Here is a 25,131-nt window from a genome sequence, read left to right as displayed (position 1 = left end):
GAATATCCCATGTACATACCTGGCACGCGCAAGCTAGACGTGAGAGTTGAGGGACTGGACAATACAGAGGTTATGGATAGTTTCCATATTCGCCTCATACGAACAAGTCGCCCATGAGAGCAGAATCTGCACAACACATGAATAGCAATACCTAGGTAGTATTAATATGTTGTGGTTGTTGACTGCACAGACTTGCCATTTACTTGATGTTGCCGAGGTTTTCCCGCAAAAACGTCCCCCACTGCAGCGGTGCATTTATTGCATCCTCACGAATCGCCAGCTGGAGAAAAACCGATATAGTCAGCACACGACTCTTTTGGCCAGCCCGCAGCAATGGATCTGGGCGAAGGCGGTGCAGCGCCAGTGATTCTGGCAGACTGGCTGGACCGGTCGCTTACCGTCTGGCATGACCACCGAGTCGTAGTCACGGCACTTGTTGTCTTGAGCATCTTGACACTCTGGGTGCGGCGGCGGCGCAGACTCGCACAGGCTCGACCATCTTCGCCAGCGCTGGAGAAGGCCGACCCGTCTTCATCGACAACAACAACAACGACGACGTCGGAGAAAGCCAACCCTGCGAAATCAAGCAATAATGACACCGCGACCGCGTTCACGCGGACAGCGTCACCATCGAAAAAGCCCGACCAAGGCCGCAAATCTACTCGACCGACGGCGGCGCGGGTAGTGACTGGGCGGAAACCGACGGGCACAAAAGCAGGGGCGCGGGGGTTGAAGGCAGAGCGTGCTATACTACAGCGAGAACAAGCAGAGCCATGTCAGATCCAGCCGTTGGTCTTCTTCACGTCCTTGACGGGCACGACCGAACGGCTCGCCAAGGACGTCGTCGCCGCCCTCGAGGCATTCTCCGAGTCTGAGGTTCAGTCTCAGACGGTACTCAAGCCCCAAGTTCACGATCTGTCGTATATCGATCTGGACGACTACTTTATTACGGGGCCCAAGAGTCCAGTCCCGCAGGCCAACATCCGTTACTTCTATCTGCTCCTGCTTCCGTCATACGACATCGACACGATTCTCAACACTTTCCTCGCGCACCTCGACGAGACGCACAATGATTTCCGCATCGATACGTCCCCTCTGTCCACGTTGGCTGGATACACGGTGTTTGGAGTCGGGGACAAAGAAGGATGGCCCGATGAGAATAGGGGGTTCTGTGCTCAGGCGATCGAGGTGGATAGATGGATGGCCAAACTGACGGGCAGGAAGAGAGCGTATCCTCTGGGCTTGGGCGATGTCAAGCGTAACCTGGACGGGGCGCTTAAAGACTGGCTCGCCGGGGTGCGTAACGTGCTTGAGGAGCTTGCGGCGACGGGAAACCTCGGCGAAGGCGTCCGTGGCAGTGGTGACGCGCTCGAGAGTGCCGACGAAGAAGAAGAGGACGAGATTGATGATGTCGACGATGACACAGCAGAGGTTCAGGTGCAGGAAGAGGTTGACTTTCCGGATTCGGGACGCAACAAGAGGCGCAAGATTGCAGCTACTAGTACTGTGGACCTGGAAGATGTAGGAGGAAAGGGGACCGCTAGTACACTGGCTGTTGACTTCACAACATATTCTCCCGCAGCTGGCACTCAGTCGTCGGGTGTACTGAAGGCCATGGTGCCCAAGGAGTCGCCGACGCACGCGGCGCTGACGAAGCAAGGATACACGATTGTGGGAACGCATTCGGGGGTCAAGATCTGTCGGTGGACCAAGTCGGCGCTCCGGGGCCGGGGGTCATGCTACAAGAACTCGTTCTACGGTATCGCATCGCACCTGTGCATGGAGACGACGCCGTCGCTGTCGTGCAGCAACAAGTGCGTCTTCTGCTGGCGACACGGAACGAACCCGGTGTCAACGACATGGCGGTGGCAGGTGGACGACCCGGTGGAGATCTTCAATGGGGCCAAGGAAGGACACTACAAGAAGATCAAGATGATGCGCGGCGTGCCCGGGGTGCGCAGCGAGCGGTTCGCCGAGGCGATGCGCATCCGCCACTGCGCGTTGAGTCTGGTGGGCGAGCCCATCTTCTACCCGCGCATCAACGAGTTTGTGGGCCTCCTTCACAGCGAGCACATATCGAGCTTTTTGGTCTGCAATGCCCAGCACCCCCAACAGTTGCGCGACTTGCACCGCGTGACCCAGCTGTATGTCAGTATTGACGCCAGCAACCGCGATAGCCTGCGCAAGATCGACCGGCCCTTGCACCGCGACTTCTGGGAACGCTTCCAGGCCTGTCTGGACATATTACGCGAGAAACGATTTGTGCAGCGCACCGTCTTCCGTCTGACGTTGGTCAAGGGTTTCAACGTCGACGACGAGGTCGAGGGCTATGCCGACCTCGTCGCCAGAGGTCTCCCTTGCTTCATCGAGGTCAAGGGTGTCACTTACTGCGGCACCAGCGTCTCTGCCAACGCCGGCCTCACCATGGGAAACGTCCCCTTTTACGATGAGGTCGTCGAGTTTGTCAATGCTCTCGACCGTGCCCTGGCCAAACGGGGTCTCGAGTACGGTATCGCCGCCGAACATGCTCACAGCTGTTGTGTCCTCTTGGCTAGCAACCGCTTCCGCATCAACGGCAAATGGCATACTGTTATTGACTATGATCGCTTCTTCGAGCTTCTTGATAAAGGTGTCGACTTCAGACCCGAGGATTACTGCAAGGAGACGGCTGAGTGGGCTCTTTGGGGAAATGGTGGATTTGATCCCAGAGACGTCCGTGTCGATAGGAAGGGGAGACCGAAGGAATGACATTACAAGTAGAGCAGGGCACCGGCAGGGCGGAGCGGAGGCTGTGCAGCGTTGCCATGACCGCGTGCTGGATTGGATAGTCCATACTCGGGGTGTCATACGACTTGAAGTGGTGGCAATTCAAAGTCACCATTAAAGATGCCACCGTTGTTTTCGCTACCCTGGTACATGCTACAAGTATAGTATCATGTTATCACGTTGAAAGGGGGCGGAGACATTCTCCGATAACGTACTCTTGTTCGATAATGGTCCCAGCCGGCGCTCTCGACGCAGCGCTTCCAGTCTACTACGGCTGTGTCCAATCCTTCTGCCCTTGTTCTGGTTCAAGTGGATTATCTGCCGTCATATTATTGTCTGACTACTAGTAGAAGAAATTTCCTTCATCCATTGCAGTAGTACCGGGATCAAGTCTCTTCCAGCAGTTAGATACTATACCCACAGCATGCAATGCAGTAGTACCTAGCAGTGCCCACCGCCAGTGGCAGTGGCAGTCGTAGTGTCTCGAAGGGTCCCTCTGACTAAGCATCCAAATTTGCAGAAAATCCACCGCAGTACTACTACAACGTAGTTAATTGGTCGCACCTCTCACCGCTAACCGCAACCCACCAATGATCGGCGACCAAAATTTTCTGCTTTCCGCCAAGCCCAGAGGCAGTCTCTCAGGGTACAAATAGCTCTTCTGCCCTCGCACCTCTGTCTCTTCTTTTTTCTTTTCTTCATGCGACTTTGTGAGTAACCAACCGAGCCCCCACGATTTGGGCATCTCTTACTGACTGCTTGTTTCCAGACTTCATAGAATCATTTCTATAGTAAACGTCCTCTTCTGAGCTCTTCACACGAGCCACAGAATCCTCAACCTGGCTGACGAGACAAAGCCCTCGGCACCCTAGAGTGAAGCCTTATGTTTACTCTCGCCAGCTCTCGAGAAACCCAGAATGGAATTCGCGTTCTTTCTGCTTTCTCGAGACAGAGAGTGGTGATGATCTTTGACCTGCGTCCGGGGTTTCTGGCTTCGTGCCGCCCGGCGTGGGAGGTGCCGACGGGCTGATTCTGACAGGCCTTTTGTCTCATTCTTTTCATGGACGACCAAACCCTTGAGGTTGGAGTTTGAGAAGAGATTGTTTTTTTCACCCCATCACAAATTTGTATCTTGTTTTGAGTGAAGTGAGGATTTTGGGGTGAAAGGTTGACGGATTGATGGATTTCTACGTTGGGTAATCATCTGTTTCTGCATATTAAACACCTTGGGGAGAGGTGATATCATCAAGGTGGGATGGAGGTTCGGTTCTCAGAAGGCCTGTAAAACAACTGAGTCTACTACTACCTCGTGTTCCAGTGCTTGTAGAGTGCTTGTGGTGGTCGTGATGGTGATGCTAGGATGCTAGGATGCTAGGATGGTTGGGTGTCGGTCCCTGGAGTTCCTACTACGAGTACCAGTTACTCAACATACTGTTGTATCTTCGTCTTCAACTCGAAGTTGTTCAATAATGCATGGCTTCCCTGGTGAAGTAGTCGCCGCAGCCATCGAGAAAATCAAGCCGGGCTCCTTGTCCTTCTTTCACATAGTGCTTTTGATTTGCGGCAAGGAAGGCGGCGGCATATCATTGTCAGGGCCGCCTCGGCCCGTTCAAAGCAACACCGACACGAGCCCATTGTCATTATTGCGTTGTTCCCCTGCAGTGAGCAATGCAATAATGGCAAAAGAGAAAGATCACGACGAGTGCCATTATTGCTTCCACACTGCGTCCGTGACTCCGGTTCGAGTTCCTGATGCTACTGTGCCTCTACTACCTGTCTCTAAACATTATTCCACATGCAACAAGTGCGGTTAACTCGAGCTCTTTGTCTACCTCCAGGTTACTACAGTAGTAGGTCATTGTCGTGATGATCTTTATGTCGAAACAAGCAAGACTGGTGGAGCGCGGCAGAACCCGTCCGTTGTGGTCCATCCTGCACACCGTTCGAGTTCGGGCTCTTTGGTGGAGTTCGAGGCTGCTGCGGAACACTGGTAACAGGCAAAGGGATCACATGGTCAGTCCGATATATTTCTGGGCACTATATACGCTGTTCTAAGACAACCGGGATACATTGCAGATTCCGATGGACTTTTGGCCGAGTTCGAGCCAAGGTTGACTGGACAATCAGATACACCCCCTCCATCTTGGACCAGCCCGGCTGTTCACGCAGCAATGCCATCCGATTCCGGAGGACCCTTGTATGCCTTTCGAGCATAGACGGCATACCAGATGGCGGAGATGACCAGAAATCCGACCAGAACCACACTTGCATAGTTCATGGTGACTTTGGTGACCGGCAGAGCAGTAGGCATACTGAACAGGACGACTTCAAAGGCGATCCAACACAGCGCGACGACGTTGACGATGGGGCCAAGAACGGGTCCACAGTTCCACCGCGCGGTCGACACTTCGCGGCGTCGATGCCAAACACTGATTCCAATAGGGATGGCATAGGAGACGGCAAGCCCGATCACGCCGACGGAGACAAACGCCGTGAATGCCGAGGTCGAGCCCAGATAAATCACTCCGAGCAGCAGTTGCACCAGAGTCACGAGCAGAAGAGCATAAACGGGCACGCCGTGTTTGTGATTGACTTTGGACCAGAGTCGCGCAAGGGGAATTGCGTCGTCTCGGGCGAATGCCCACGTGCACCGCGAGGCTGCCGTGGTGATGCTAATGCTGCAGAAGAGTGTAATGACCAGGACCAGAAACATCAGGCCCAGTCCGCCTCCAGGTGTGCCCATCACACGGTAGAAAATATATGGTAGCGCCTGTCCGTAAGGGGCAGCCAGAATGTCTTCCAATGGTGGAAGTGTGTAGCAAAGAGGCAAAATGAAAAACAAGCCTGCGAGCCCGCCAACAGGCACACATAGACTCATCGCTCTGGGTAATTTGAGTGCAGGACTGGCGCATTCTTCTGCCATCGCTGAAACCATTCCAAGCGCGGAAAATGTGTACGCAGGCGGCAGGAGGCCAATAAAGAACGTGAACCCGCCCCAGCCTGAGAATGACGTGTCGTAATGGCCCAAAGCATAAGTTGTACTGTGTCTGCCAGCATCTGCCTTGACCGAAAGAGCGATCAGGATGACAACGATACTCAGGGCTGTCCAGGCAGCGCAGATCGTGTCGACCATCGGTAGGTATCGATTACCAAATGTACAGATGAACAAGGTAATTATGCAGATGGCGTAGAAGATCAGGAGGAGCTGCCAATCTTGGGCCACCCAATCTGGATGGTACATGGCTATTGTGCCGGCGAGGAGTGAGGCAAAACCGAAATTGACCGAGAGTGTCTGTTCGACGACAATGTAACAGTCAGTATATTACTCCCAGCAAAGCAGAAGATCATAGCTAGGATAAAACTGACAATGGTCCAATTGCCAATGAGCCAGGTCCAACCGGTAATGAAGGACAACACGGTCTTCCCTTTGGTGGCAACCTGGAAAGACCAGTAGTATGGTCCGGCCGAGGTGGGATATTTCGAGGCAAGCTCGCCTAACGACACAGCTATGCATTCGTCCAAGACGAGCACTATGAGCCAACCGACGAAGATAGACAAAGGGCCACCACCGTAGATGGCACTGGCCAACGGCGATCCCTCACCATAAGGAATGGCGGCAATGGCAAGAGATTGGAACAATAGCGTCAACATAGACCGGTTGCGGTGTAGTTGGGGTTTGTAACCCAGCTGGTCGAGGATAGTGATATCGTCGATGCTGCCGACAATTGCAGAACCTGTTCTCCCTAGTTTTTCTCCATCGTAGTCATCAACAGGCACTTCGGAGAGCGCGAACTTTTCTGTATCAGGAGCCATGGTTGCTGTAACCTGAGGGATGGCCGGCTTCGAGACACAACGGTACACAGTCAGAGATGAGTGGAGGGGAGGAGGGGCTTTAGCTGTAGTTATCCGGGGTTGGACCCGGGGCAATGCTCTCATTTAAATCTTCGGCATCGTCCCATCGCAACACACTCATTTGCACTCACCGTCCTGTCAAGGGACAGAAAGCTTACCAGGATTAACCTTCGGTATGCTGTCTTGCATGTCTAGCTGTTAGAGTAGCGAGTAGCGTGGGAGTAGAGTCGCGTTGATGAGCATGCCGACTGCCACAGGCAAACAGGGTCGCACAGCAGCCCAAAGCATGGAGGCCAGATGGGAGGGTGATTGATATCGAAGCGTGATATTTTGCCCTGTTCAGGCTTAGCTGATTTGATATCGGATCCACCCCCGGCCAACTATCATTAGTCGTCAGCTGTGATAGTTCTAGCCGTCCAGACTGAGTTGCTATCAGCCACCAATCATGGGTCGACGCGCGGGTGCCTCCCAGATCAATCTGGTAACACACCGCGACGTGAGGGAGGCTCAAAACTATTCCCAGTTTTGCCCCCGAGTAACATATGCGGACTTTGGGGGGCTGTTGCTATCCGAAGTGGTGCCAACGGTATTGATTGGCGCCATCTATCATGCGGCAGACTTTTGGAGACCAAAAGCCATGCGTCATGCAACGCAGGTACCCTGGAGTGATACCAAAGTGCTGAATCCAAAGGGGTGGCCATGTCAAGGACATTGCGTTCAACAACATGCCCGTGCGGCTGCAATGTACTAGCAACCTTACAATGCTGTGAACAAGTAAGCAGGACAGGGGGCTAGGCGCCATTTCAAGCAGCAGCACCTCGGAGCGGATGGATCGATATGCCGACAAACCTGATGGTTTACAGAATGCATGGGCGGGGCGATAAGCAGGCATGATAATGTCTCAAAAGCATCGGACTTACCTGGTAAGCCATTGCAATTCCCCTGCTAATTTTGTGTCCCACGTAGGACCACAGGAGAGCTACCATGATTTCGAAAACGGAGAAGGCTTGGGAGGCCTGTGACCACATCAAAACCCTGGTTGTTGTTGTCCGTGCTGGATTTTTGCTGTACACTTATTCCAGCGCTCGGGCCAGAAAGCTTGGGGTAGCAGATTAGGCGGAGGGGACGATCGTGTCTTCTTCCGGATTTTGTCAATATACAAGGAGTATACAACTTTTCATCACCTAATACAATTTGGCACACGGTGAAGAAAATGGCGGCGTGATCAACGAAATCATACACGCCTTCCACCGAGAGATTCTCGCCGAGGCTGTGGGAACACTCATGCGTAATCTTTAGTGAGATTGTCGCCGGCCTTGTTAGCCACTGTATGTGGGATCGCACATGGAGAAGCTTGCGGATGGGGCCGCATATCGCCACCGATGTCTTTCGTCGTTGCACACGTTATAATCGACTCCTTCCGACATGCAAGGGAGCTGAACCGTCCATGTAGCCGCGGTCGACTATGGTCCATTGCCCTTTAGCTCATATCATCTGGGCGACTGTTGCCACCAAAGATGGATTTCTGGGTCTTGCTCGCCGGACGTGCTCATACATATTTGCAGAGGCGCAGCGGCTTTGACGATTTGTAGCTCTCAAGTTCTATTGCAACGTTATGCAGTCTGGCCATCAGAACAGGCATCTCACCGAGAAGTGCATTGGCCTTGAAAGCCAACATGTCAAATGCTGGCTTTAATCATCAACCTGGGCTTCTTGGTTGGCCTTAACCACTTACCCCACATTGAGCGTGACTTTCCAATCAGCAATGTACCTAGGTATCTCTGTGTAACCATCTTGAGCGCAGCACGCCAATTTCGGATGGGGTGTTTGCAGCCTTGATCGACTTAACATCTCGAGCGGGATCTCTTGTTGTTAAACAACTTGCCGTGAGCCGAACAGCCAGAAGAGGGGCCTGAAAGCTCTGGGTGCTAGAACAGCATAGCTTATGGACAACAGATACAGACCATGGTTACCTGAGCAGTTGGGCTGTAGGAAATCCCGGGCCTTTGTCAGGTGCAAATTCGCTTCAAAGCAGTGAAGAGGAAAGAATTCAACGAGTCTCTCAAGACAAAGCGAAAGTGACACGGTCACATGATCTGATCACGTGGAAGAATTCTATCACGTGATGAACCTTCGCATCAGCAACTTTGAAGGTCTCTTCTCTTTCTTGCCAACTCACAGCTTGAATCTTCAAAACGAGCATCACTGATGTTAATGTCTATGTGACCTCCAGCTCCTACTTAGCAAGGCAGCCACGGAGAACTTCGGAGAATGCAGGTAAGGAACAAACTGTGATGACTGACTGAGAGAGGTGTTGTGGTAAGCAGCTCTCATTTCATGTTCGTGCTATCGCTAGCTGTGTGCTTTTGGTCAAGCCATCTATACACGCCTAGCCATGTCTGATGGGCTTACAATGGATTCCCGGGTTGAGAGAACTCACTCCAGTCTTTGTCCTGTTTGGAGCGTGGCGGGAAACGGGTCACTTACAACAACAGCTTGTCATCACCATTGTTCTCTTTGTGTCTACCTTCTGCATCCGGACTGAATGCGCCAACAAGGCCAACAATCAACACTGCTCAAGATGTACTTCGTAGGCAATCATCAAACTTCGTGTACTTTCAAGTACTCTATGATATTCCGGCCCTGCATTGGAGTAAGTGGCCAGAAAACTGCCGCAACTTGCTGCCACACGCAGGCGTTCCCAACAAGACCGCCTGAACAACATGTCTACGACCGACGGCGACAACGGTCCTTCAAGTGGTACTTTATCAGCCAGTCGCTTTGCAAACGCAGGCGGCGCATCCTCTCTAGAACAGCGCTTGATCGAGCTTTACGTGCAAACCCTTCTAAGTCGAGCACACTTGGCTTTCTTCATTTCGGCGTGCGATGATACAGACGTTCAGGAAGATTCATTCCACCAAGGCAAGGCCGCGTTGGAAGAAGCAGAAAGATTATGCATGTCAAGAGAGCGGCCTTTGAACAGCCTTTTGGTCGCCAAATGCTGGTTCGTACGAGGCTTTCTTGCTGACGTCTGTGGAGAGCACGAGAGTGCTTTGAGATCATTTCAGCAGGCAGTAGAATTAGACGACACATACAAGGAGTTGAAGAGAGTACAGTGGCACTTCCAACGCGACGAAGACTCGCAAGGCTTCAGTGATGGGTGGGATTCTTCCTCATCGACCTGGAGTCACGAAGTATCACGAGCAAAGTCCGGCAGCAGTGGAACCCGACGAGAAATGCATGAGATGTCGGATGCCACCTCATCTCTGGGAAATCGGCAAAGTCCAGGGACTCCACTCCGCAACTCCAAGCTTGCCTACTCGTCGTCGTCATCGGTGTCGCGAGAGAGTGTTCTATTTAAAGAGCTGTTGCGCGATGTTTCACAGGCACATCTAGAACGTCTGCGAGATTCGCTCAGCGTGTCGCCGCCTGACATTGCCCGACAACCCTTTGAATCGCCTCAAGTTAATGTCCGGGGCAGTGACAGCCCTGGCAGGGTGGATTTTGATGGGATCATGGAACAGTTGAGGAATGCTCCTCCACCGAAACGTGCTGCTCCTGCATCCAACACTGGCTCGCCAGCACTGAAAGGGCTTGGTATTAGCAGGATCCCGATGCCCTCGAGTTCCCAGAAGCTCGGGCTTCGACCGCCTAAGCACACGTTACCGATGAAGAAGCCAAACGGAAACGACGGTACCATGGCAGCCTTGCAGGAAAGAATTGAAAGGTCACGTCAAGAACGAGAAGAACGAGAAGAGAGTCGGCGGGAACTCGAAAGAAATATGGCATTGTTGGCGCTCACAGGGCAACAACCTTCTGGAGACGAGGCACTCTTATCTGACACCCCAAACATATCCAAGTCTGATACTACAAAGATCGGCTCTCCGCAGAACGTGCAGCCTCTGAAGCTAGCCCTTGATACTCGTACCGGGCGAAGACCGTCAGGGTCTCTTTCACAACCTACCTCACCAGCCACGCCGAGTCCGTTGAGGAAGGCGTCCCTGCCAGGAGACGATGTCGTTTTACCCTCGAGCGAACCTCAAGAAACGCAAGGAGACGAAGGCAATTAGCGCATGAGCTCAGCACTCTTCGGCATTACTGGCACTACTACAGCTGAGCGGTCCTGCTGTTCAGTAATCATGATGCATGGAGGTACAGTCCCTTGCCCGAAATGGATTCCTCCGATTGCCCCTCACCCTCTGGCCCCCATATAGATCGAGGTCTATTCTGTGGTATTCTCATGCTCGTGTGTTTCTTTTCTGGCTCCAAGCACTTTGCATGGCCAGGTGTATCGGCTGTTCATCTTGCACTGCCCAAGCAGATCTTTCTTGTCGAATATGCAGCTTAGCACACAACGTCAAGCCGTATCTGTCGACCGCTTCAGGTACCATTCCTCGGTACCGTTCGAGACGGCAGAGTTCCGATTGAGGTCGTCTATACAAAGGGCGGACCATCCGTTAGAATGGACTCACTTGACCGGCGACGATACCGGTGCCGGTGCTGGTGAAGGTGCCACAGCGGCACGACCAAGGGACAAGGAGTCCTTCGTGGCCATGGTCGAGTCGCATCTCGGGCCCCATGGTTTCGCGTATTTCGCCGAGTTCAACCACGGCAGCTGGCTGCGTCTTTTTCGACCACAAACTTCGACCATTACCACGTCTGATGCCGAGCAAAGAGATCTGCGCTGCATCCGATTCATTCTGGGCAATCCACTGATTGCCATCACACTCCTGCGCCATGATCTCGACGCCGGTCTGTCTGTGCCTGTCGAGTTGTATCTCGTCGAGGAGGCAGACCCCGGCTCCATCACTACCGGCACCAAATGCGTGTGGTACCGTCCCAGCGGATTGGTCGCGGGCTATGAGGGCGCCACGCAGGAATTGGTGGACGCGGCGAAGAAGTTGGATGCGAAACTCGAAGCGTTGGTGCGCTGGGTGTTGAGCGATGACTGAAGTCCAAGGAAAGGGATGGACATGCCAGTAGTGGACAGATGTTAGCACTGAAAGGAGAGGCGTGCGTTTCTGCGAGAGTTTGTGTTTATCGATACGGCAATTTGATAAATTTCTTCTCTAGGGGTTCGAGCGGCCATTCTTCGCGATTCTTTTCGTTCCTCCCGACGTGAGGCTTACATCCGCATATCATACATTTACTGTAAAATATCTAACTAATCTCAACAACTCCAAACCCTATCCCTATCCCTATCCCTATCTAACCTGACCTTCTTCCTTTATCCCCTCTTCAACGAATCTCTCTCACAGTCTCGGCTTGACCGTCCGTTCGACCTCTTTCGCATCTCTCTTAGCCCACTCCTTCATAAGCTTGCGGACAATCTTTCCACTAGCCAACTTGGGCACTTCATCAATGAACTTGACACCACCTTCAAGCCTCTTATGTTTAGCGACCCTAGCGGCAACAAAGTCCTTGATATCCTGTTCCGTGGTACCCTTTCTCTTTGCAGTTTCCTGCAGCACGACATAGGCCCTAGGCAACTCCTCGCCATGGACGACAACACCCACAACCGCGGCATCCGCAACATCCGGATTTTCCAGCAAAACAGCCTCGAGTTCCGCAGGAGCAACCTGCAACCCATTGACTTTGATCAGCTCCTTTTTGCGATCGACAATCCAGAACTTTTGACCCTTACAGACGGCCACATCACCAGTCTTGAACCAGCCATCATCGGTCTTTGATTCTTTCGTGGCCTGTTCATTGCGCCAATACCCAAGCAACATCTGCGGACCCCGCACCCACAGCTCGCCTGGTTCTCCTTCCTTCGTGACTTCGCGACCATCCTCATCGACCAATTTGGCCTCTGTATTCGGCAACAAATACCCAATACTGCCCGTATGGTCTGCTTGCACGCCGGGCATGATAATACCCCCGCACGTGGTCTCCGTCATACCCCATCCCTGCACGACAACAATATTGAACCGACGCAACACCTCGTTCTGCAATTCACTTGACAAGGGTGCGGCGCCACACATTGCGGATTTGAGACTGCTAAGGTCATATTTGTTTGTTTCGGGCCGTTTCGTCAACATGACCAGGACAGGCGGGACCAATTGCAACGAGGTGATTTTGTATTTTTGGATATATGCCAGAAAATCCTCAAAGACAAACTTTTCCATCACGTACACGGGGATCTGGAGCTTGCATGCAATGTTGATGGTCCACAGTTGCGAGTAGGCATGATACAGTGGGAGAAAGGCAAGCCATCGTTCAGGAGGCGGGTTGTCGATTCCCCAGAAGCGAGCAAAGATACACTGTGACGCGTTGGCGATCAGATTGTGGTGCGTGATGCATACGCCCTTGGGCAGGCCGGTCGTGCCGCTGGAGAAGTTGATGGCTGCAATGGTTTTCTCGGCGGCGTTGTTACGCTCCAATGTGTCCCATTGCCAGGATTGTGCTTCGGCTTCGGAGGCCACCATGGTTCTCCAGTCGCGTACGGCACTGTTAGCTGTGGTTTTGGGAGGATGCTCCGCCGAAAACAAAAATACTCGATCCAAAGGGATCCCGGCCTGTGTCGCGGCTGCAACTCCCGTCTCCAGCAGCAATGGGTGGACTAGGACCACGGCCGCGGAAATCGCTTTCATCTGGTGCGCCACCTCGGCGGCCGTGTAGATTGGGTTGGCGCCCGTGAATACTCGTTTCGACCCTGCGGCTGCGAGGTACGCCATCGGCACGTACAGGTGGTTGGGCGAGAAGACCATGATGGTTTCCTGCTCGCGTACTCCGAGCCGGTCGAGGCCCATTGCGAACCGTTTCACCCATGACAGCATCTGTGCTGCTGATAGACTGTGGGATGAGTCCGCCGCGTCGATCCATTGCGGCCGAGGAGGGACTGGCTTGTCTGGTGGGAAGAGGTATGATAGGATGTTGCATTTTGGTATGTCGATGCGTGGCAGGGGTGATGAGTACGGCATCGTGCAGTAGATGAATAGAATATAATGACACTCGGTGAGATAGAAATGGCGGTTTGATATGCGGACCAGACGGATGAATAGACGGGCACAGTAGATAAACAGACAGATGAAGGTTGGGGTGTCAGATATGAGAGATGAAACGAGATCCGGACCGATCTTTGTATTCAATTCAAATCGAAGAGCAGAGCCAGGTCACCTCAGCTTATCTCAGCTTGAATCACCCTTACCGGCAAGCCGGATATAGATAACACCAGCAACAATCAGGAACGGAGGAAGCGGAAGACTGAAAATAACAATCGTTAAGTACTGTACCCGGGGAGTGAGCGAAGGACTAGTAGTATTGTAGTAGTCCGTGGTACCACTACAGTGGTAGTAGAGATCAGCTCCTCCGCAGTGGTTGGGGTCCTCCAACTTCCCGGGGTCTGCTCCGCGGCTGAGAATAGTGTGAGACAAGGCTGTATCAGTAGGAGTTAGCGGTTGATTGGATGTCTCCTTAGCCGATCCACCTCGGCAATATCAGATGGATGCCGCAGTGCACCGCGGTGGAACGGTACTTCAAGCTGGGCGATACTATGGTAAGTGAACTACTCCCATAACGGAGTTGACTGTCTTCTTTTGCTCTACTTGACTGGCACCTACTGTAACGCCGTCATGTAGGTGCCAAGCGAGCAGTCGAGGCTTACCAGGTAGTCAGACTCATCACCAAGGCCCCAACTTGAAGTACAACGTTGTAAGACATGAAACAACTTTGCGTCATTCGCAGACCACATACAAGTACGTACTAAAAGAAGATACTTTATCAGCCTCTTCTCAACAGATTGCCGCTTCCAACATGGCGTGGGCAATGAGACATACCTGGATAATATTGACGAAAAATGGCAACTTTACCGACAGCGCAGCTGGTCAACTCTGTTATTCTTCTCGAGCAAAACGTCCGTAGAGGGATTTGAAACGACAAAGGGACCTTCCAAAAGAACGCTAAAGGAAATATGGGCTTGTACGATGCCCAAACACGAGTTCTGCTCTGCTTTCATGCATTGCCGGGAAACTGAGGCATCAATGATAAGTCCATCTCAGCGTGTTCTTGTTGGCTGTTCTGCGAAGCCGTGGTGCTGATGCGATGGGTGACACAACATCGGGCGCAACTCTCTGTACACGGTCACAACCCACAACAGCCCGCAGCGGTCTGCTGGACTTTGGATGCTCAATCACCCATGTTCATCGGGGCACAAGTTTGGGCGCACACTGTGATCCATTCGGCGTCTCAACGGCCAATAGTTGGCTCTACCACAAACTGTGCGATCGTGCCGCACGAACATGCCGGTCACCAACCTGCTGTTCAACAAATGTACTCCCTTCAATCTTCGATTTCGCCGTCGAATCCAAGTGGACTGATGGATGACCGCTCCATCGCCCCCTTAAAAGGTAGCCTCCCTGGAAATACGAGATGGTCAGCAGGTCCAAACGGGCCGTTGGGTGCGAGAATGCCTGGCACGCAGCACTGGCCGTTGGGCGCCGGCCGGTGAGGTGGGAGTATCAGTCAACCATTGATAAGGTATGTTTGCGAACGGCACTGTCACTTGAAGTGGTCTGTCTCGCTTCCTTATAAAGGCTGCAATTCGGGCTTGGATTCGAACTCGGGGCCTTATTCTGTTTCCATATTCAACGAGTAAGCAAGACATTTGGTCCCTGGATTGTTCTTGCAATTGGATTGAAGCGTATGGACCCTTCCGAATGAACGTTTTGGCATTGCTTCAGGATAATTGATGGCTTCTTAGGACGTACCACACTTTACGCCACCGAGCTAGGAACTGTCCCATGTGCCACAGAACTCAGGCCGTCTTCCGCTGTGGCCACAGCGGTTACGAGGGCCGCATCATATACTGTGAAAATGCGGGAAGCAACGGCAAGCGTCAGGTCATGTGTACAACACAGCGGCATACCACGAGAGTGCAAAAGGACCAGGTGTGCGGTGCGAATAGTTGCCGGTTGAGTGTGCTTGGGGGACAATGGCGTTGTTGCACTTGCGCGAAGAAAGGTAACCAATACGGTCATTGCGAAGGTCGTGCCTGTGCCCACAACGTCTGCCAAAACTGTACGAAAGACCCTTGTAAGTACTGGGAACCTTGGCTGGTTGCCAGACGAAAGGAAACTTATCCCGTACTATCGTTGCGGTCGAATCTGATGCCCACAGAAACGAACGGCTGCACCCACCCAAGGCTCGTTATTCGCCTGTTTCAACCCCAAAAGGGAGGGCGAAGCGGGATCGAGCTCACGATTTGTCGTCGTCGAGACGTTGCATTCACTTTTGACAGCTCGTTGCTCTGAAGCTCCATCCTGCCTCGCAGTCAGTTCCAACGTTCGCTACGTGTCGCTTCCGCATGTGTGTCTAGAGAGACATTGGCGGCCCAATGATCTTGCCGGAAACTAGGCGCAGGGCCGTATCACCCTGGAATATAGTTCTTAGATCATTGTCAGCACTGACCATGCGCTCTCGTTTACATGGGGACGCTACTAATACTGATTGGGATATGTATGCCTTGGAGCAAAGCATCATTGGCAAAGACTAGGTGACGGATTTGCAATCAACACGAGGGTATTCATAACAAAGGATAGTAGAACGAACCTCATGAACATCTAAGACATCAACCTGACTCGTAAGTGTCCAGCACACCGTCTTCTGTCAATTTCAAGTATTCTTTGATCCTGGCCAAGCCCTGCAAATCTCCGGCAACCGTTTCTCTCAGTTCTTCATCCACCCAGCCAACAGTGTAGCCGCCTCCAAAGTCGATCACCCAAACACTGTCTTCGTGGTCCACGAGGACATTGCCGGCCTTTGCATCTCCCCAGACGATCCCAACATCATGAAGGGCGCTTAAAGTCTCTGCAATCTTCTGGTACCAACGTCGACGGAGCGCCAGTGGGGCTTTTTCGGCAGCTCCCACATGGTCGAGAGTCCCTCGGTGTTCGATGTACTCAAGGAGATAGCCTATGATGCGTTTCTGGCTTGCATCCTCGACGTAACCATGCAACTTCGGGAGAAGCAACATGTTATGCAGACCCGAGTCTTGGATACGAAGCAGATGGTCGATTTCGCGTTCCGCTGATCTGGAGTCCATTGCCGACCTGAGATAGAGTTTGTGGTGGCCATGCAGGAAGACGGCCTGGGGATACAATGCACCTTCACTCAGCGAGTCCCAGGGTATCAGAATCTCCCGCGACGAGAAGATAGGAACGTTCGAGCGAATGCATGAGGGCGACAAGTCCAGGAACCGTAACAAAGGCCGTGGTACCACGTCATGCTCACCATCAATCAAACGAATTGGTGTCACTCGACCCTCAACGCACTTGAGTCGGAAGAACTGCGTGGAAGGATTGGCGTACTCGTCAAGGTTCTGCAGGCGCTGTCCTGGCCCAGATCCGATATTGTGTAATGGTGGTATCTTCCGGAACAGAGGGAAGAAGGGTGTGGCTATCCAATCATATAACACGTCAAGCGGATGATAGCCTTCTGGATTGAGATCTTCGATGTTCGAGGGATCGTCGTCGCGTACAGCTGCGAGCAAACGCTGGTATTGATCTTCTATGTGTGATGAAGCCGACGAGGGCGGCGTTGACGACTCTGTAGAATCGCCCTCACGAAAGTCACTCGGTGAGACACTGACGTGGAACCGACGGCCACGACACACCACTTGGAACAAAGAGTCAATATCCTCGCAGTGGAGAAAATTGAGGACCTGGTAAGGGGGTTCATCTTCAACCTTGCTCAAAGGATCCATGAAAGCAAGCTTGAATGTCTGTAGGGACAATGCTGGAGTAGTCGTCAGTCAGCGAAGGACTAGCCAGCGGGGCGGCACTCGCATTGCCTGCGCAGCCTTCAAGGTGGTGCTGCACCCTTTTTCCTGTCGGTCGGCGCGTGTCTAAATTGGGAAAGGGACTCGGTCGCGCTCAGACGCGAGAAGTGAAGGCCAGGCGTAGTACTATCGCTGCTGCAGTGGTTGCACAATGGCACTGCAAGGGTTCGTATGCCAGCAAAAAGAGATCATGGGCGGTCCAGGCGAAAATGCTACCTGTACTACTATGTAGTAGTGCCTTGCTGCACGACTTGCGTTGATTTACATGAGTACCGAGCCAAGAGTGCTCAAATATTCGGAATACATACATGTACAAGTTGATCTGTAGTGCAGTGCCAGTGTACAACAACTGCATTGTGTACACCGCCCCAGGCTGAGGCACCTGGGCCAACTGATACTCTTAGATTGAAGTAATCAACCTGGGATGCTCCTCAACATATCCCTCGACATCTCAACAACGCCGATTCCATCACAATGAATCGAAAAGCTCAGCGTAAGAGATACGTGGGCTTAGGTCAACAGCCACGTCAGATCAACCCAGTTTTCAATCTAACAACCTTTCCACCGAGGCGACCGGGAGAATGTGGATGCGGCAGTGCTGTCCTTGGGACGAGGTTGACCGAACAACCGGTTGCGTCCTTGAGGCAAGTTGGCGACCTGAATGCAGCCCAGCCCACTCCTTTGATTAAAAAATGTTCGCGTCGCCTGCTAACTCTCCACTTCATGAATTCGTCATGCATGATCCCGGCCATTGCCCGGGGGTTCGCTGTCAACAACGGACCTTGATCAACTTCGAGGCCAGAACATCGTCGACTCCCAAACTTGATAACAATGGAAATGCCCGGCTTGTTGAATTTTGATTGGGATGATCTGCGCCCCCCTGGCAGCTCGCATGCGTCGTGCCCTGCCTCTATGTTTGGAAATCTTGCCGACCTCCAGCTCTGTTGAGGGTTTTTGGCTGTAGTTGCGCTGGACCAAAAAGACATCTCTGGGATCGCGCCGTTTTCCACGCATATGCCGCGTTATGGGTATATTGTTTCCCTTCGAACTCCAAGTGGGAGAAACTTCACTCTGTCGCTCCATCTGATGGTACTGTACAAGGCAGCATTTCCGAACTCGAAAATGCATTGATCTGCTTGTGCACGTTGGCTAACGCGTGTGCATTGTTACCGCACCAATAGTCAAGAAGCAGAGACGGTAAGATCTTGTTGACCCGGATTGTTTGACCAAAATCGTTGCACGCGCATATCCCATAGAGAACATCTCCCTAGGACCTCCCCATGGTGCAGGGATGCTGAGTACCTGAAAATGGTCTCACAGATAAGCCAGACCCAAAGTCGCAACGCCAACAGCGAGGGCGGCCACCGTTCCCGCCTTGAGGATGTGAGCGTCATTTGACACAGCGTCTTCGTCGGTATCCATGCCGCACTTTGCACATGGCTTCTTTACCTCTTTCTCAGCCTTGTCCTTCTGCTGCTTTGCAAACTTCAACCATTCCGCCAATTCATGCTGAATCGAGGACCCGACTTTGCTCAGTTTCGACGAATACGCGTGGCCATCGTCACTTTTCTGGTGTCCTTGTTGTTCTTCCCTCTGGTCGTCAAGACTTTGCGTTGTTTCCGCAGCAGGCGGTTCGCTCGCCGACTCCAAGGCTGGCAACTCGCCCAACGGTGCCTGCGTGGGCAAACTTCTCTTCCGATCCGTCCTCACCACCCCAATCGTTCCCTGGATCGTCCCCAAGCCAATCTCGCCTGCAGTCGGGCTCGCCCACTGGACATACGACACGGGGAACGTCTGCGTATACACTACGGGCACTTGGACTTGGGACCCGGAGATTTCCGAGGCGATGTAATATGTCGTTATGGGCGAGACTTGCTTGATCGCCGTTGCTGCCGCTGCGGTGCCCTGGCCCGTGACTTGACGTTCTTTGATTTCGGGAATGGCATTGGCGTCGAGGGCGGGCAGGATACGAACACTATCGTCTGCAGAAGCAGTGGCCGTGGGCGTGGATATGGACGGGGTGGACGCGACAGGTTCGAGAGTCGTGTATGGTGCCCATTGGTTCGTGTCAAGGTCGGACGGCACCGCAGGGTATAGGTCCGAGTCCGCGACTTGAACGCTGTCCCCTGGACTTGAAGCCTGGGTGCCAGTGGTGAGGGCTAGGAGAGACGAAAGCAGCAGAACTGAAGTGATTGCAGTTTCTGGCATTTTGGGCGGGTTATGCTACGAGAAGTGATGAAGAGTCTTTTGGAAAGTAATCGTCAAGTCAGGTCATCCGTCAATTTGCAGACGTCTCCGGAAAAGGAATTATAACGCTGGCGGTCCTTGCCAACAATTTCGCAGAGGAGAGAGCACAAAATAAAAGGCCAGAGCAGCAGCCGCCAAATGGAGCAGCAAGACAGAGAGAAGGTGCGGTGGTAGTAGTAATAATGCTATACAAGAAGAGACAGAGAGAGGCAGAAAGTAGATCGAAACAAGGACCAGAATGAAATGCCTGCTGACGCGTTACATAGCAAGATGGATCGAGCGGCCCCAAAGATATACCAGTCCTATCTGTGTCGACGAAGAAAATAGCGGCAGGGATGTTGTGCCATTGTTGAGCAAAACTGGGGAATAAAGTCAGGAACCGACCAGTCACAGCTTTCACCAAGACCTGTCAAGCGATTGCCAGGAAGCGAGGCGACAGACACACGATCGATGGATGAGCGGCATGTGGATGGATTGGGCCTCAAGTTGTGGAAAGCACATAATAATGGCTGACGGCTGCATTGATGATTCGATCAAAAGGCAACGCCCAGCGCCCGTCCCGAAAAACAGAGGGTCTGCGAGTGGAGCAGGACACACAATCCTGCTGAGATATGCCGATTCGCCCAAAATGATCAGCCTGTGTGGCTGAAACCTTCATTTGGTAGTACGTACAGTAGTACATTTGTAGGAACCACAATGGTAGACTTGTCCTGATGGAGGCTGCCTCGGATGCAAAGCAAATTTCGAAGGAATGAGGTGCCGTCTGGGCAAGGCTCAAAGAGTATGGGATCTGGCTCTGTTAATTCAACTCAATATATGCAGGTCTATACACAGGATATGGACGTGGCATGGCAGACAGAACTGTATATATCATGATCAAACACCTCATAGATATATAGTACTTCAACTGCATGCCGGCGGCGTGAATCCCACCGTCCACCCCATACTGCCCATGATCACCACCATCATGGCCAGCCCGGCCCCGACGCTGGTCAGGCCGTAGATCCAGCCATGGCGACGTCTCAGGCCGTGGATTTCGGCTACCCACGTACTGACGGTCGTCACACACCCACAGAATCCCTCCATGACGCCTTGCAGCACAGCGCACGCATTGGCGCTTGACGCTCCTACATGCCGGGCATGCTGTAAATCAAATGCCATTCCCAACACTGCTGTGCCGAGCATGTTAACCGTGAATGTTCCCAGTGGAAATGATGGAACAAGAGCGTTCATGTGCTTCGAGACGTAGAATCGCATGAGACAACCCACCGGGGCGAAAACCAAGGGTTGCACAGCGCGAAACCGCCAATGGATGTCGTTGCCCGGCGGCCAGATCGCAAGGAAGACAGCTCCAAGCCAGCAGCCGAATCCGAGCACGACACTTAATGGATTGAGAACCATCCGGGCAAATTTCACAGGAATCGTCGGGGTTACAGGTTGCAGAAAGAGTGCCAGCTGTGCTCCGACCTGCAAAGCCGCAATGGATACGGCAGGGTGGACAATCATGATAGCCAGCAATGCCAGGAAAGAAAACCCACCATTCCTCGATGCAATGTTCGAGTCAACGTGGTATGGGGAGGTCGGCGAGGGAGGTTCAAGGGCGTTTGTCAAAGCCAAGAAACAATCCCGTACGTAGGACGAAAAGGATGTAAAACTACCGCAAAACCCCGTGGCCAGCCCGATGTAGAGAGGGATGGTCTTCTTGACCTTTTTGTGCATAGCATCGGCGGCTTGTAAATCGGGCGGAGTCTCTGGTTGTCGAAAGAGACGGCGGTCTTCGGCCAGGAAGGCCATGAACAACGATCCGCCCAGGTTTGCCCACAGGACTCGGGAAGGAAACGGTGAATTGGGATACAGGGTGATAGCTTCGACCCCTAGCCGAGCCAATGTCCCCAGCAACGAAAAGAATATTAGCCATCCGACTGTGATGACCTCTGACATTATAGGCGAGGGCTTAACGGCGGGCGACTCCAGAGTTGCCGACATTTTATCCTGCTGCTCTTCCAAACTGTTTTGATTCGAAGAGTCCACAGGCGTTTCCTCGTCAGATGGCTTCTCTCCACCGCCGACTGGTTCGAGCCCTGCAACTTCGCCTAGTTGTTCATTTCGATCACGGCTCTTATGACTGCTCAGTCTGCGCATGACGCCTTCCAAAGAGGGTGTTCGTGGGTTCTCTGGTTGCGCAGGCGCCGGTATCGTCAGCTCGGTCAAGTTCATATCCCCTTGCCGGTCGCCTCGCTCGTGCGAGTCCCTACTTGAGAATCGCACCGCATCTTCCCAGGATGGCCGTCGGGGATCGTCCCGGTGAGAAGGCAGAGGTACCGCTACCTCGCTCAACTCCATGTCATCTTCGATCGCTTCCTCACTGTCTTCTTCATCGTCTATGCCGCCGGGACCTCGCTCGGCAGGATTTTCGCTTGAAAGTCGATAGTCGGCGCCAACGCTTTCGGGAAAATGTTCTCTCGTCCATCGCTCGCGAAGGTGTCCTTGTGGGGTCTGGCTAGGATGCGCCATTGTTCGAGAAAGATGTTGCTGCAGTAGAAAGGCTCATTTATTTTGCAGTAAGGGGGCGCCCATAAAACATGAGCCCCCGACCACCCATCGCATGGCTAGGTATGTTTGGGACAATCCGGGCGTGGTGAATCCAAAGATGTGAAGCTGAACCCAAGATGTTGTGTTTGGTGGAGTTTGCTTAGATCCTAGTGTGATGATTGGAGTGGCGATGCTCCGGCGCCGCAAACCCCCCTTACGCCGGCCTGGAAGCGTTTTGACTGCGGAGTTGTCCCAGGTCAACAGAAAGACAGAGCCACAATAGAACTTATTAGCCGGCATCTTCTGCTGGCGACAGCCGGATCGAGTACCGCATGTCATGCCATGAGCAGCACCAGTGTACACTTTTTGAGCCTCCAGTCGGAGACGAGGAGTACAAGACAATCGCGGCCACGGAAAGCTCGAGGGCCGAGGGGGCTTAAGGAGCCCTATCCCATCGCTACTGCGAGTGCTGGGCTCCCCTACCTTACTAGGCCTAGGGGCCCCTCGAGCCCAGCGCTACTCAAGCCGGGGAGCTTTCAGGCTACAGCACACCGTGACCCGGCCTACCTAAGGCACTGATAAGGCGCCGCGGAATTGGCCGTGCCCCTCGGTCTCTTATCGCTACCTCCGCAGTCACTGCCAGCGACTCAATGCACCCCGCCCATAACCACTGTAGCACTGTTTTGACGAGAGACTCGGAGAATGCAACGCGCCTCGAGATGCTTCCCTTGTCCGACATTGGCACTGACCGAGACTTGACTTTCTTGATCTCGTCTGAGTCTTCTGGTTCATTTAATCTCCAGAGCGTCCCTGTATCTATTCTGTTGCGTGACATTGATCGTACCATGGCGCCGGATCTGCCCTCCAACGTCCATATCTCTAGACACCCATGCCTAAGGGCCAAGTTATCGCAGTTGCGTTCCAAATCCACAAACGCCCGTGAGACAAAGGCTCTGGTCCATGACATCGCCCTTCTTTTGGGAACAGAAGCACTTTCGGATCTGACTCTCGAGACCATTGGGACTGTAAGTCTGTCCTATCTTGTCTGGCACCGTTTGCTGATCGCAGACCAGGCTGACATTGATTGCTGTAGGATGAAACACCCATAGGATTTGAGTACACGTATGAGTCCATTGATTGCACCAAGATTACTGTGGTTCCCATCCTGCGATCAGGTTTAGGAATGGTTGAAGGTATGCTCCCACATTTTCGTGGACGACTTGCAATTAACACGGCCATAGCCATTCAAACTGTCCTTCCCGAACCTGTCTCCATCCACCACCTAGGCCTGTTTCGAGAAAAGCTCTCCCTGCAGCCGGTTGAATATTACAACAACCTACCTCAATCAGAGGGCTCCGTCGCGAAACTGGCCATCATCGTCGACCCTATCATCGCCACAGGCCAGACGGCCGTCGCAGCCATTCAGTCACTAAAGGACTGGGGCGTCGAGAAGATCGTAGTGCTCAGTGTTCTGGGCGCAGTCCCTGGCGTGACAAGAGCCGCAGAGGAGTGGCCAGAGGGCACACAGGTGTGGGTGGGTGGGGTGGACCAGGAGTTGACAGACAGAGGAATGATCAAGCCTGGTCTGGGAGATATCGGTGACCGTCTCTTCCTCACCATTGGCAAATAGAATGTGAAGTCTCTCCCTATAGTTCAGGCATGTTGGGTATGGCAGACGCTGGCAGGCTCAGCGGAGACATAGAAGCGCTTGGTGACCAAACATCGTTTCAACACTTCCTTCTTTCTTCAGCAAATCTCCCAGCCATCGCTTTGCACCGTCCAGCTCGGTTGCACCGAACTTCACTAGCACGAATCCGCGCACATTGGCGGCAGTCCATAAGAGACCGTCTTGCTGCTCACGCTGCCTGGCCAGCTCGGCTTGCTTCGCGCCCTCTGTCCCTCCGGCTGTCTCGCTGGTTGTCCAGTTCTTGGCTCCAATGCGCGGCTGACTGGAAAACTCGTGCATGAGGAAGTCCCCCAGCTTCTTGAACAGTGGGCCGTAGACAATCAACGTGCCGAAAATGCCTATGTTATCAGCCTTGTCCGCGATGCCTGTGCCACCCAGACCATCCTCGTGTAGCATGACCGCATCGCGGAGAAGAAGTCTTCCCTTAGAGCGCTCATCAGTTTCTCGGACCTCGTTCCTTCCACGCCAGCTCCACAATGTCCAACTCTCTCCCCTTGCTCGCCGACCTTCGCTCACCCAGTCCAGCACCACCAGGCTGCTGCTGCCATCCGGCTCAACATAGAAAGTTTGTCTCTGCTCGTAGACACTCTCCGCGAATGGCTGGGTTGGATCGGGAAGATAGCAAAGCGCCGCCTCAGCACCCACCTTCACATCTAGTACCTGTCTGCTGACCACGGTTTTGTTGGGAGACTTGAAAATCTTCGTACTGCCTTGGGTGAGCAAGACGAGACGAGTGCCATCCTGTAGTTCGGCCTTGAGGTTGATTTGGTCTCCCCCAACAAGCCCTCCTCCATAGGTCAGGAGGAAAGCGATGGTAACGTGCTTGTCATCGCCAGAGTGGTGAGGGTCCGGCGCAATGAGCTTCAGCGGGTATTGGTAAGTGAACGTTCGTAGCACCTGTTTGCCGGGAGGAAGAAGGCAAAGTACCAGTTCCCCCGTGCCTGGTAGAGACGCTGAAGGCGCAAATGGTGACCGAGGAAGCGACATCAGATGGACGGCTCAGGTTGGCATAATGGTGTTGTTCACAGTTTCGCAAGTCCAGCAATTTCCATAGCGTCGGCAATCTAATTTGTCGAAGGATATGAGGAAGACAAAACAGGAGCCTTCTACCAGACGTATCTATGTAGGAAGGAAGAAGCACACGACTTACATTATTATACGGGCGGCCACATTGGTGCTGGAGTCCACGGGTTGAAGCAACGATGGCGGAGAATAGAGATGCTTAGCTTAGCTCCCGTGAACATCGTTAGACATCCCTAAACACACTAAT

At 53.0% G+C, this 25,131-nt stretch overlaps 12 protein-coding genes across 12 annotated transcripts; 6 read left to right on the top strand and 6 right to left on the bottom strand.

Moving 5' to 3' along the window:
- Positions 1-283: 283 nt before the first annotated feature.
- Positions 284-3,126, top strand: HMPREF1120_00814 (uncharacterized protein). Its single transcript, XM_009154816.1, has one exon. The coding sequence runs from the start codon at positions 334-336 to the stop codon at positions 2,746-2,748; it is 2,415 nt and encodes an 804-aa protein (XP_009153064.1). The 5' UTR covers positions 284-333; the 3' UTR covers positions 2,749-3,126.
- A 359-nt stretch (positions 3,127-3,485) lies between these two features.
- On the top strand, positions 3,486-5,759 carry HMPREF1120_00813 (uncharacterized protein). Its single transcript, XM_009154815.1, has 2 exons — positions 3,486-4,779; positions 4,843-5,759. Exon 1 carries the CDS (start codon positions 4,143-4,145, stop codon positions 4,578-4,580), a length of 438 nt encoding a protein of 145 aa, XP_009153063.1. The 5' UTR covers positions 3,486-4,142; the 3' UTR covers positions 4,581-4,779; positions 4,843-5,759.
- HMPREF1120_00812 (uncharacterized protein) lies at positions 4,928-6,579 on the bottom strand (the record flags this gene model as incomplete). Its single annotated transcript, XM_009154814.1, has 2 exons — positions 4,928-6,058; positions 6,133-6,579. 2 exons carry the CDS (start codon positions 6,577-6,579, stop codon positions 4,928-4,930), a joined length of 1,578 nt encoding a protein of 525 aa, XP_009153062.1.
- A 2,762-nt stretch (positions 6,580-9,341) lies between these two features.
- On the top strand, positions 9,342-10,688 carry HMPREF1120_00811 (uncharacterized protein; the record flags this gene model as incomplete). Its single annotated transcript, XM_009154813.1, has 1 exon — positions 9,342-10,688. The coding sequence occupies one exon, from the start codon at positions 9,342-9,344 to the stop codon at positions 10,686-10,688; it is 1,347 nt and encodes a 448-aa protein (XP_009153061.1).
- A 267-nt stretch (positions 10,689-10,955) lies between these two features.
- HMPREF1120_00810 (uncharacterized protein) lies at positions 10,956-11,570 on the top strand (the record flags this gene model as incomplete). The annotated part of the gene is made up of 1 exon (XM_009154812.1): positions 10,956-11,570. One exon carries the CDS (start codon positions 10,956-10,958, stop codon positions 11,568-11,570), a length of 615 nt encoding a protein of 204 aa, XP_009153060.1.
- Positions 11,571-11,870: 300 nt separating this feature from the next.
- Positions 11,871-13,541, bottom strand: HMPREF1120_00809 (4-coumarate-CoA ligase; the record flags this gene model as incomplete). Its single annotated transcript, XM_009154811.1, has 1 exon — positions 11,871-13,541. One exon carries the CDS (start codon positions 13,539-13,541, stop codon positions 11,871-11,873), a length of 1,671 nt encoding a protein of 556 aa, XP_009153059.1.
- A 565-nt stretch (positions 13,542-14,106) lies between these two features.
- Positions 14,107-17,757, top strand: HMPREF1120_00807 (uncharacterized protein). The gene is made up of 3 exons (XM_009154809.1): positions 14,107-15,259; positions 15,320-15,651; positions 15,736-17,757. The coding sequence occupies exon 1, from the start codon at positions 14,657-14,659 to the stop codon at positions 15,065-15,067; it is 411 nt and encodes a 136-aa protein (XP_009153057.1). The 5' UTR covers positions 14,107-14,656; the 3' UTR covers positions 15,068-15,259; positions 15,320-15,651; positions 15,736-17,757.
- HMPREF1120_00808 (uncharacterized protein) lies at positions 16,187-17,320 on the bottom strand (the record flags this gene model as incomplete). Its single annotated transcript, XM_009154810.1, has 1 exon — positions 16,187-17,320. One exon carries the CDS (start codon positions 17,318-17,320, stop codon positions 16,187-16,189), a length of 1,134 nt encoding a protein of 377 aa, XP_009153058.1.
- A 952-nt stretch (positions 17,758-18,709) lies between the features above and the next one.
- Positions 18,710-19,603, bottom strand: HMPREF1120_00806 (uncharacterized protein; the record flags this gene model as incomplete). The annotated part of the gene is made up of 1 exon (XM_009154808.1): positions 18,710-19,603. One exon carries the CDS (start codon positions 19,601-19,603, stop codon positions 18,710-18,712), a length of 894 nt encoding a protein of 297 aa, XP_009153056.1.
- Positions 19,604-20,545: 942 nt separating this feature from the next.
- On the bottom strand, positions 20,546-21,628 carry HMPREF1120_00805 (uncharacterized protein; the record flags this gene model as incomplete). The annotated part of the gene is made up of 1 exon (XM_009154807.1): positions 20,546-21,628. One exon carries the CDS (start codon positions 21,626-21,628, stop codon positions 20,546-20,548), a length of 1,083 nt encoding a protein of 360 aa, XP_009153055.1.
- A 1,066-nt stretch (positions 21,629-22,694) lies between these two features.
- HMPREF1120_00804 (uracil phosphoribosyltransferase) lies at positions 22,695-24,216 on the top strand. The gene is made up of 3 exons (XM_009154806.1): positions 22,695-23,199; positions 23,268-23,367; positions 23,416-24,216. The coding sequence occupies exons 1-3, from the start codon at positions 22,825-22,827 to the stop codon at positions 23,802-23,804; spliced, it is 864 nt and encodes a 287-aa protein (XP_009153054.1). The 5' UTR covers positions 22,695-22,824; the 3' UTR covers positions 23,805-24,216.
- HMPREF1120_00803 (urease accessory protein) lies at positions 23,862-24,848 on the bottom strand (the record flags this gene model as incomplete). Its single annotated transcript, XM_009154805.1, has 1 exon — positions 23,862-24,848. One exon carries the CDS (start codon positions 24,846-24,848, stop codon positions 23,862-23,864), a length of 987 nt encoding a protein of 328 aa, XP_009153053.1.
- Between the last annotated feature and the right edge of the window lie 283 nt (positions 24,849-25,131).

This window comes from Exophiala dermatitidis (genome assembly GCF_000230625.1).
Source record: "Exophiala dermatitidis NIH/UT8656 unplaced genomic scaffold supercont1.1, whole genome shotgun sequence".
Lineage (NCBI taxonomy): Eukaryota > Fungi > Ascomycota > Eurotiomycetes > Chaetothyriales > Herpotrichiellaceae > Exophiala > Exophiala dermatitidis.
The sequence above is the reverse complement of the archived record's forward strand: the minus strand, read 5'-3'. Positions and strand labels throughout refer to the sequence as shown.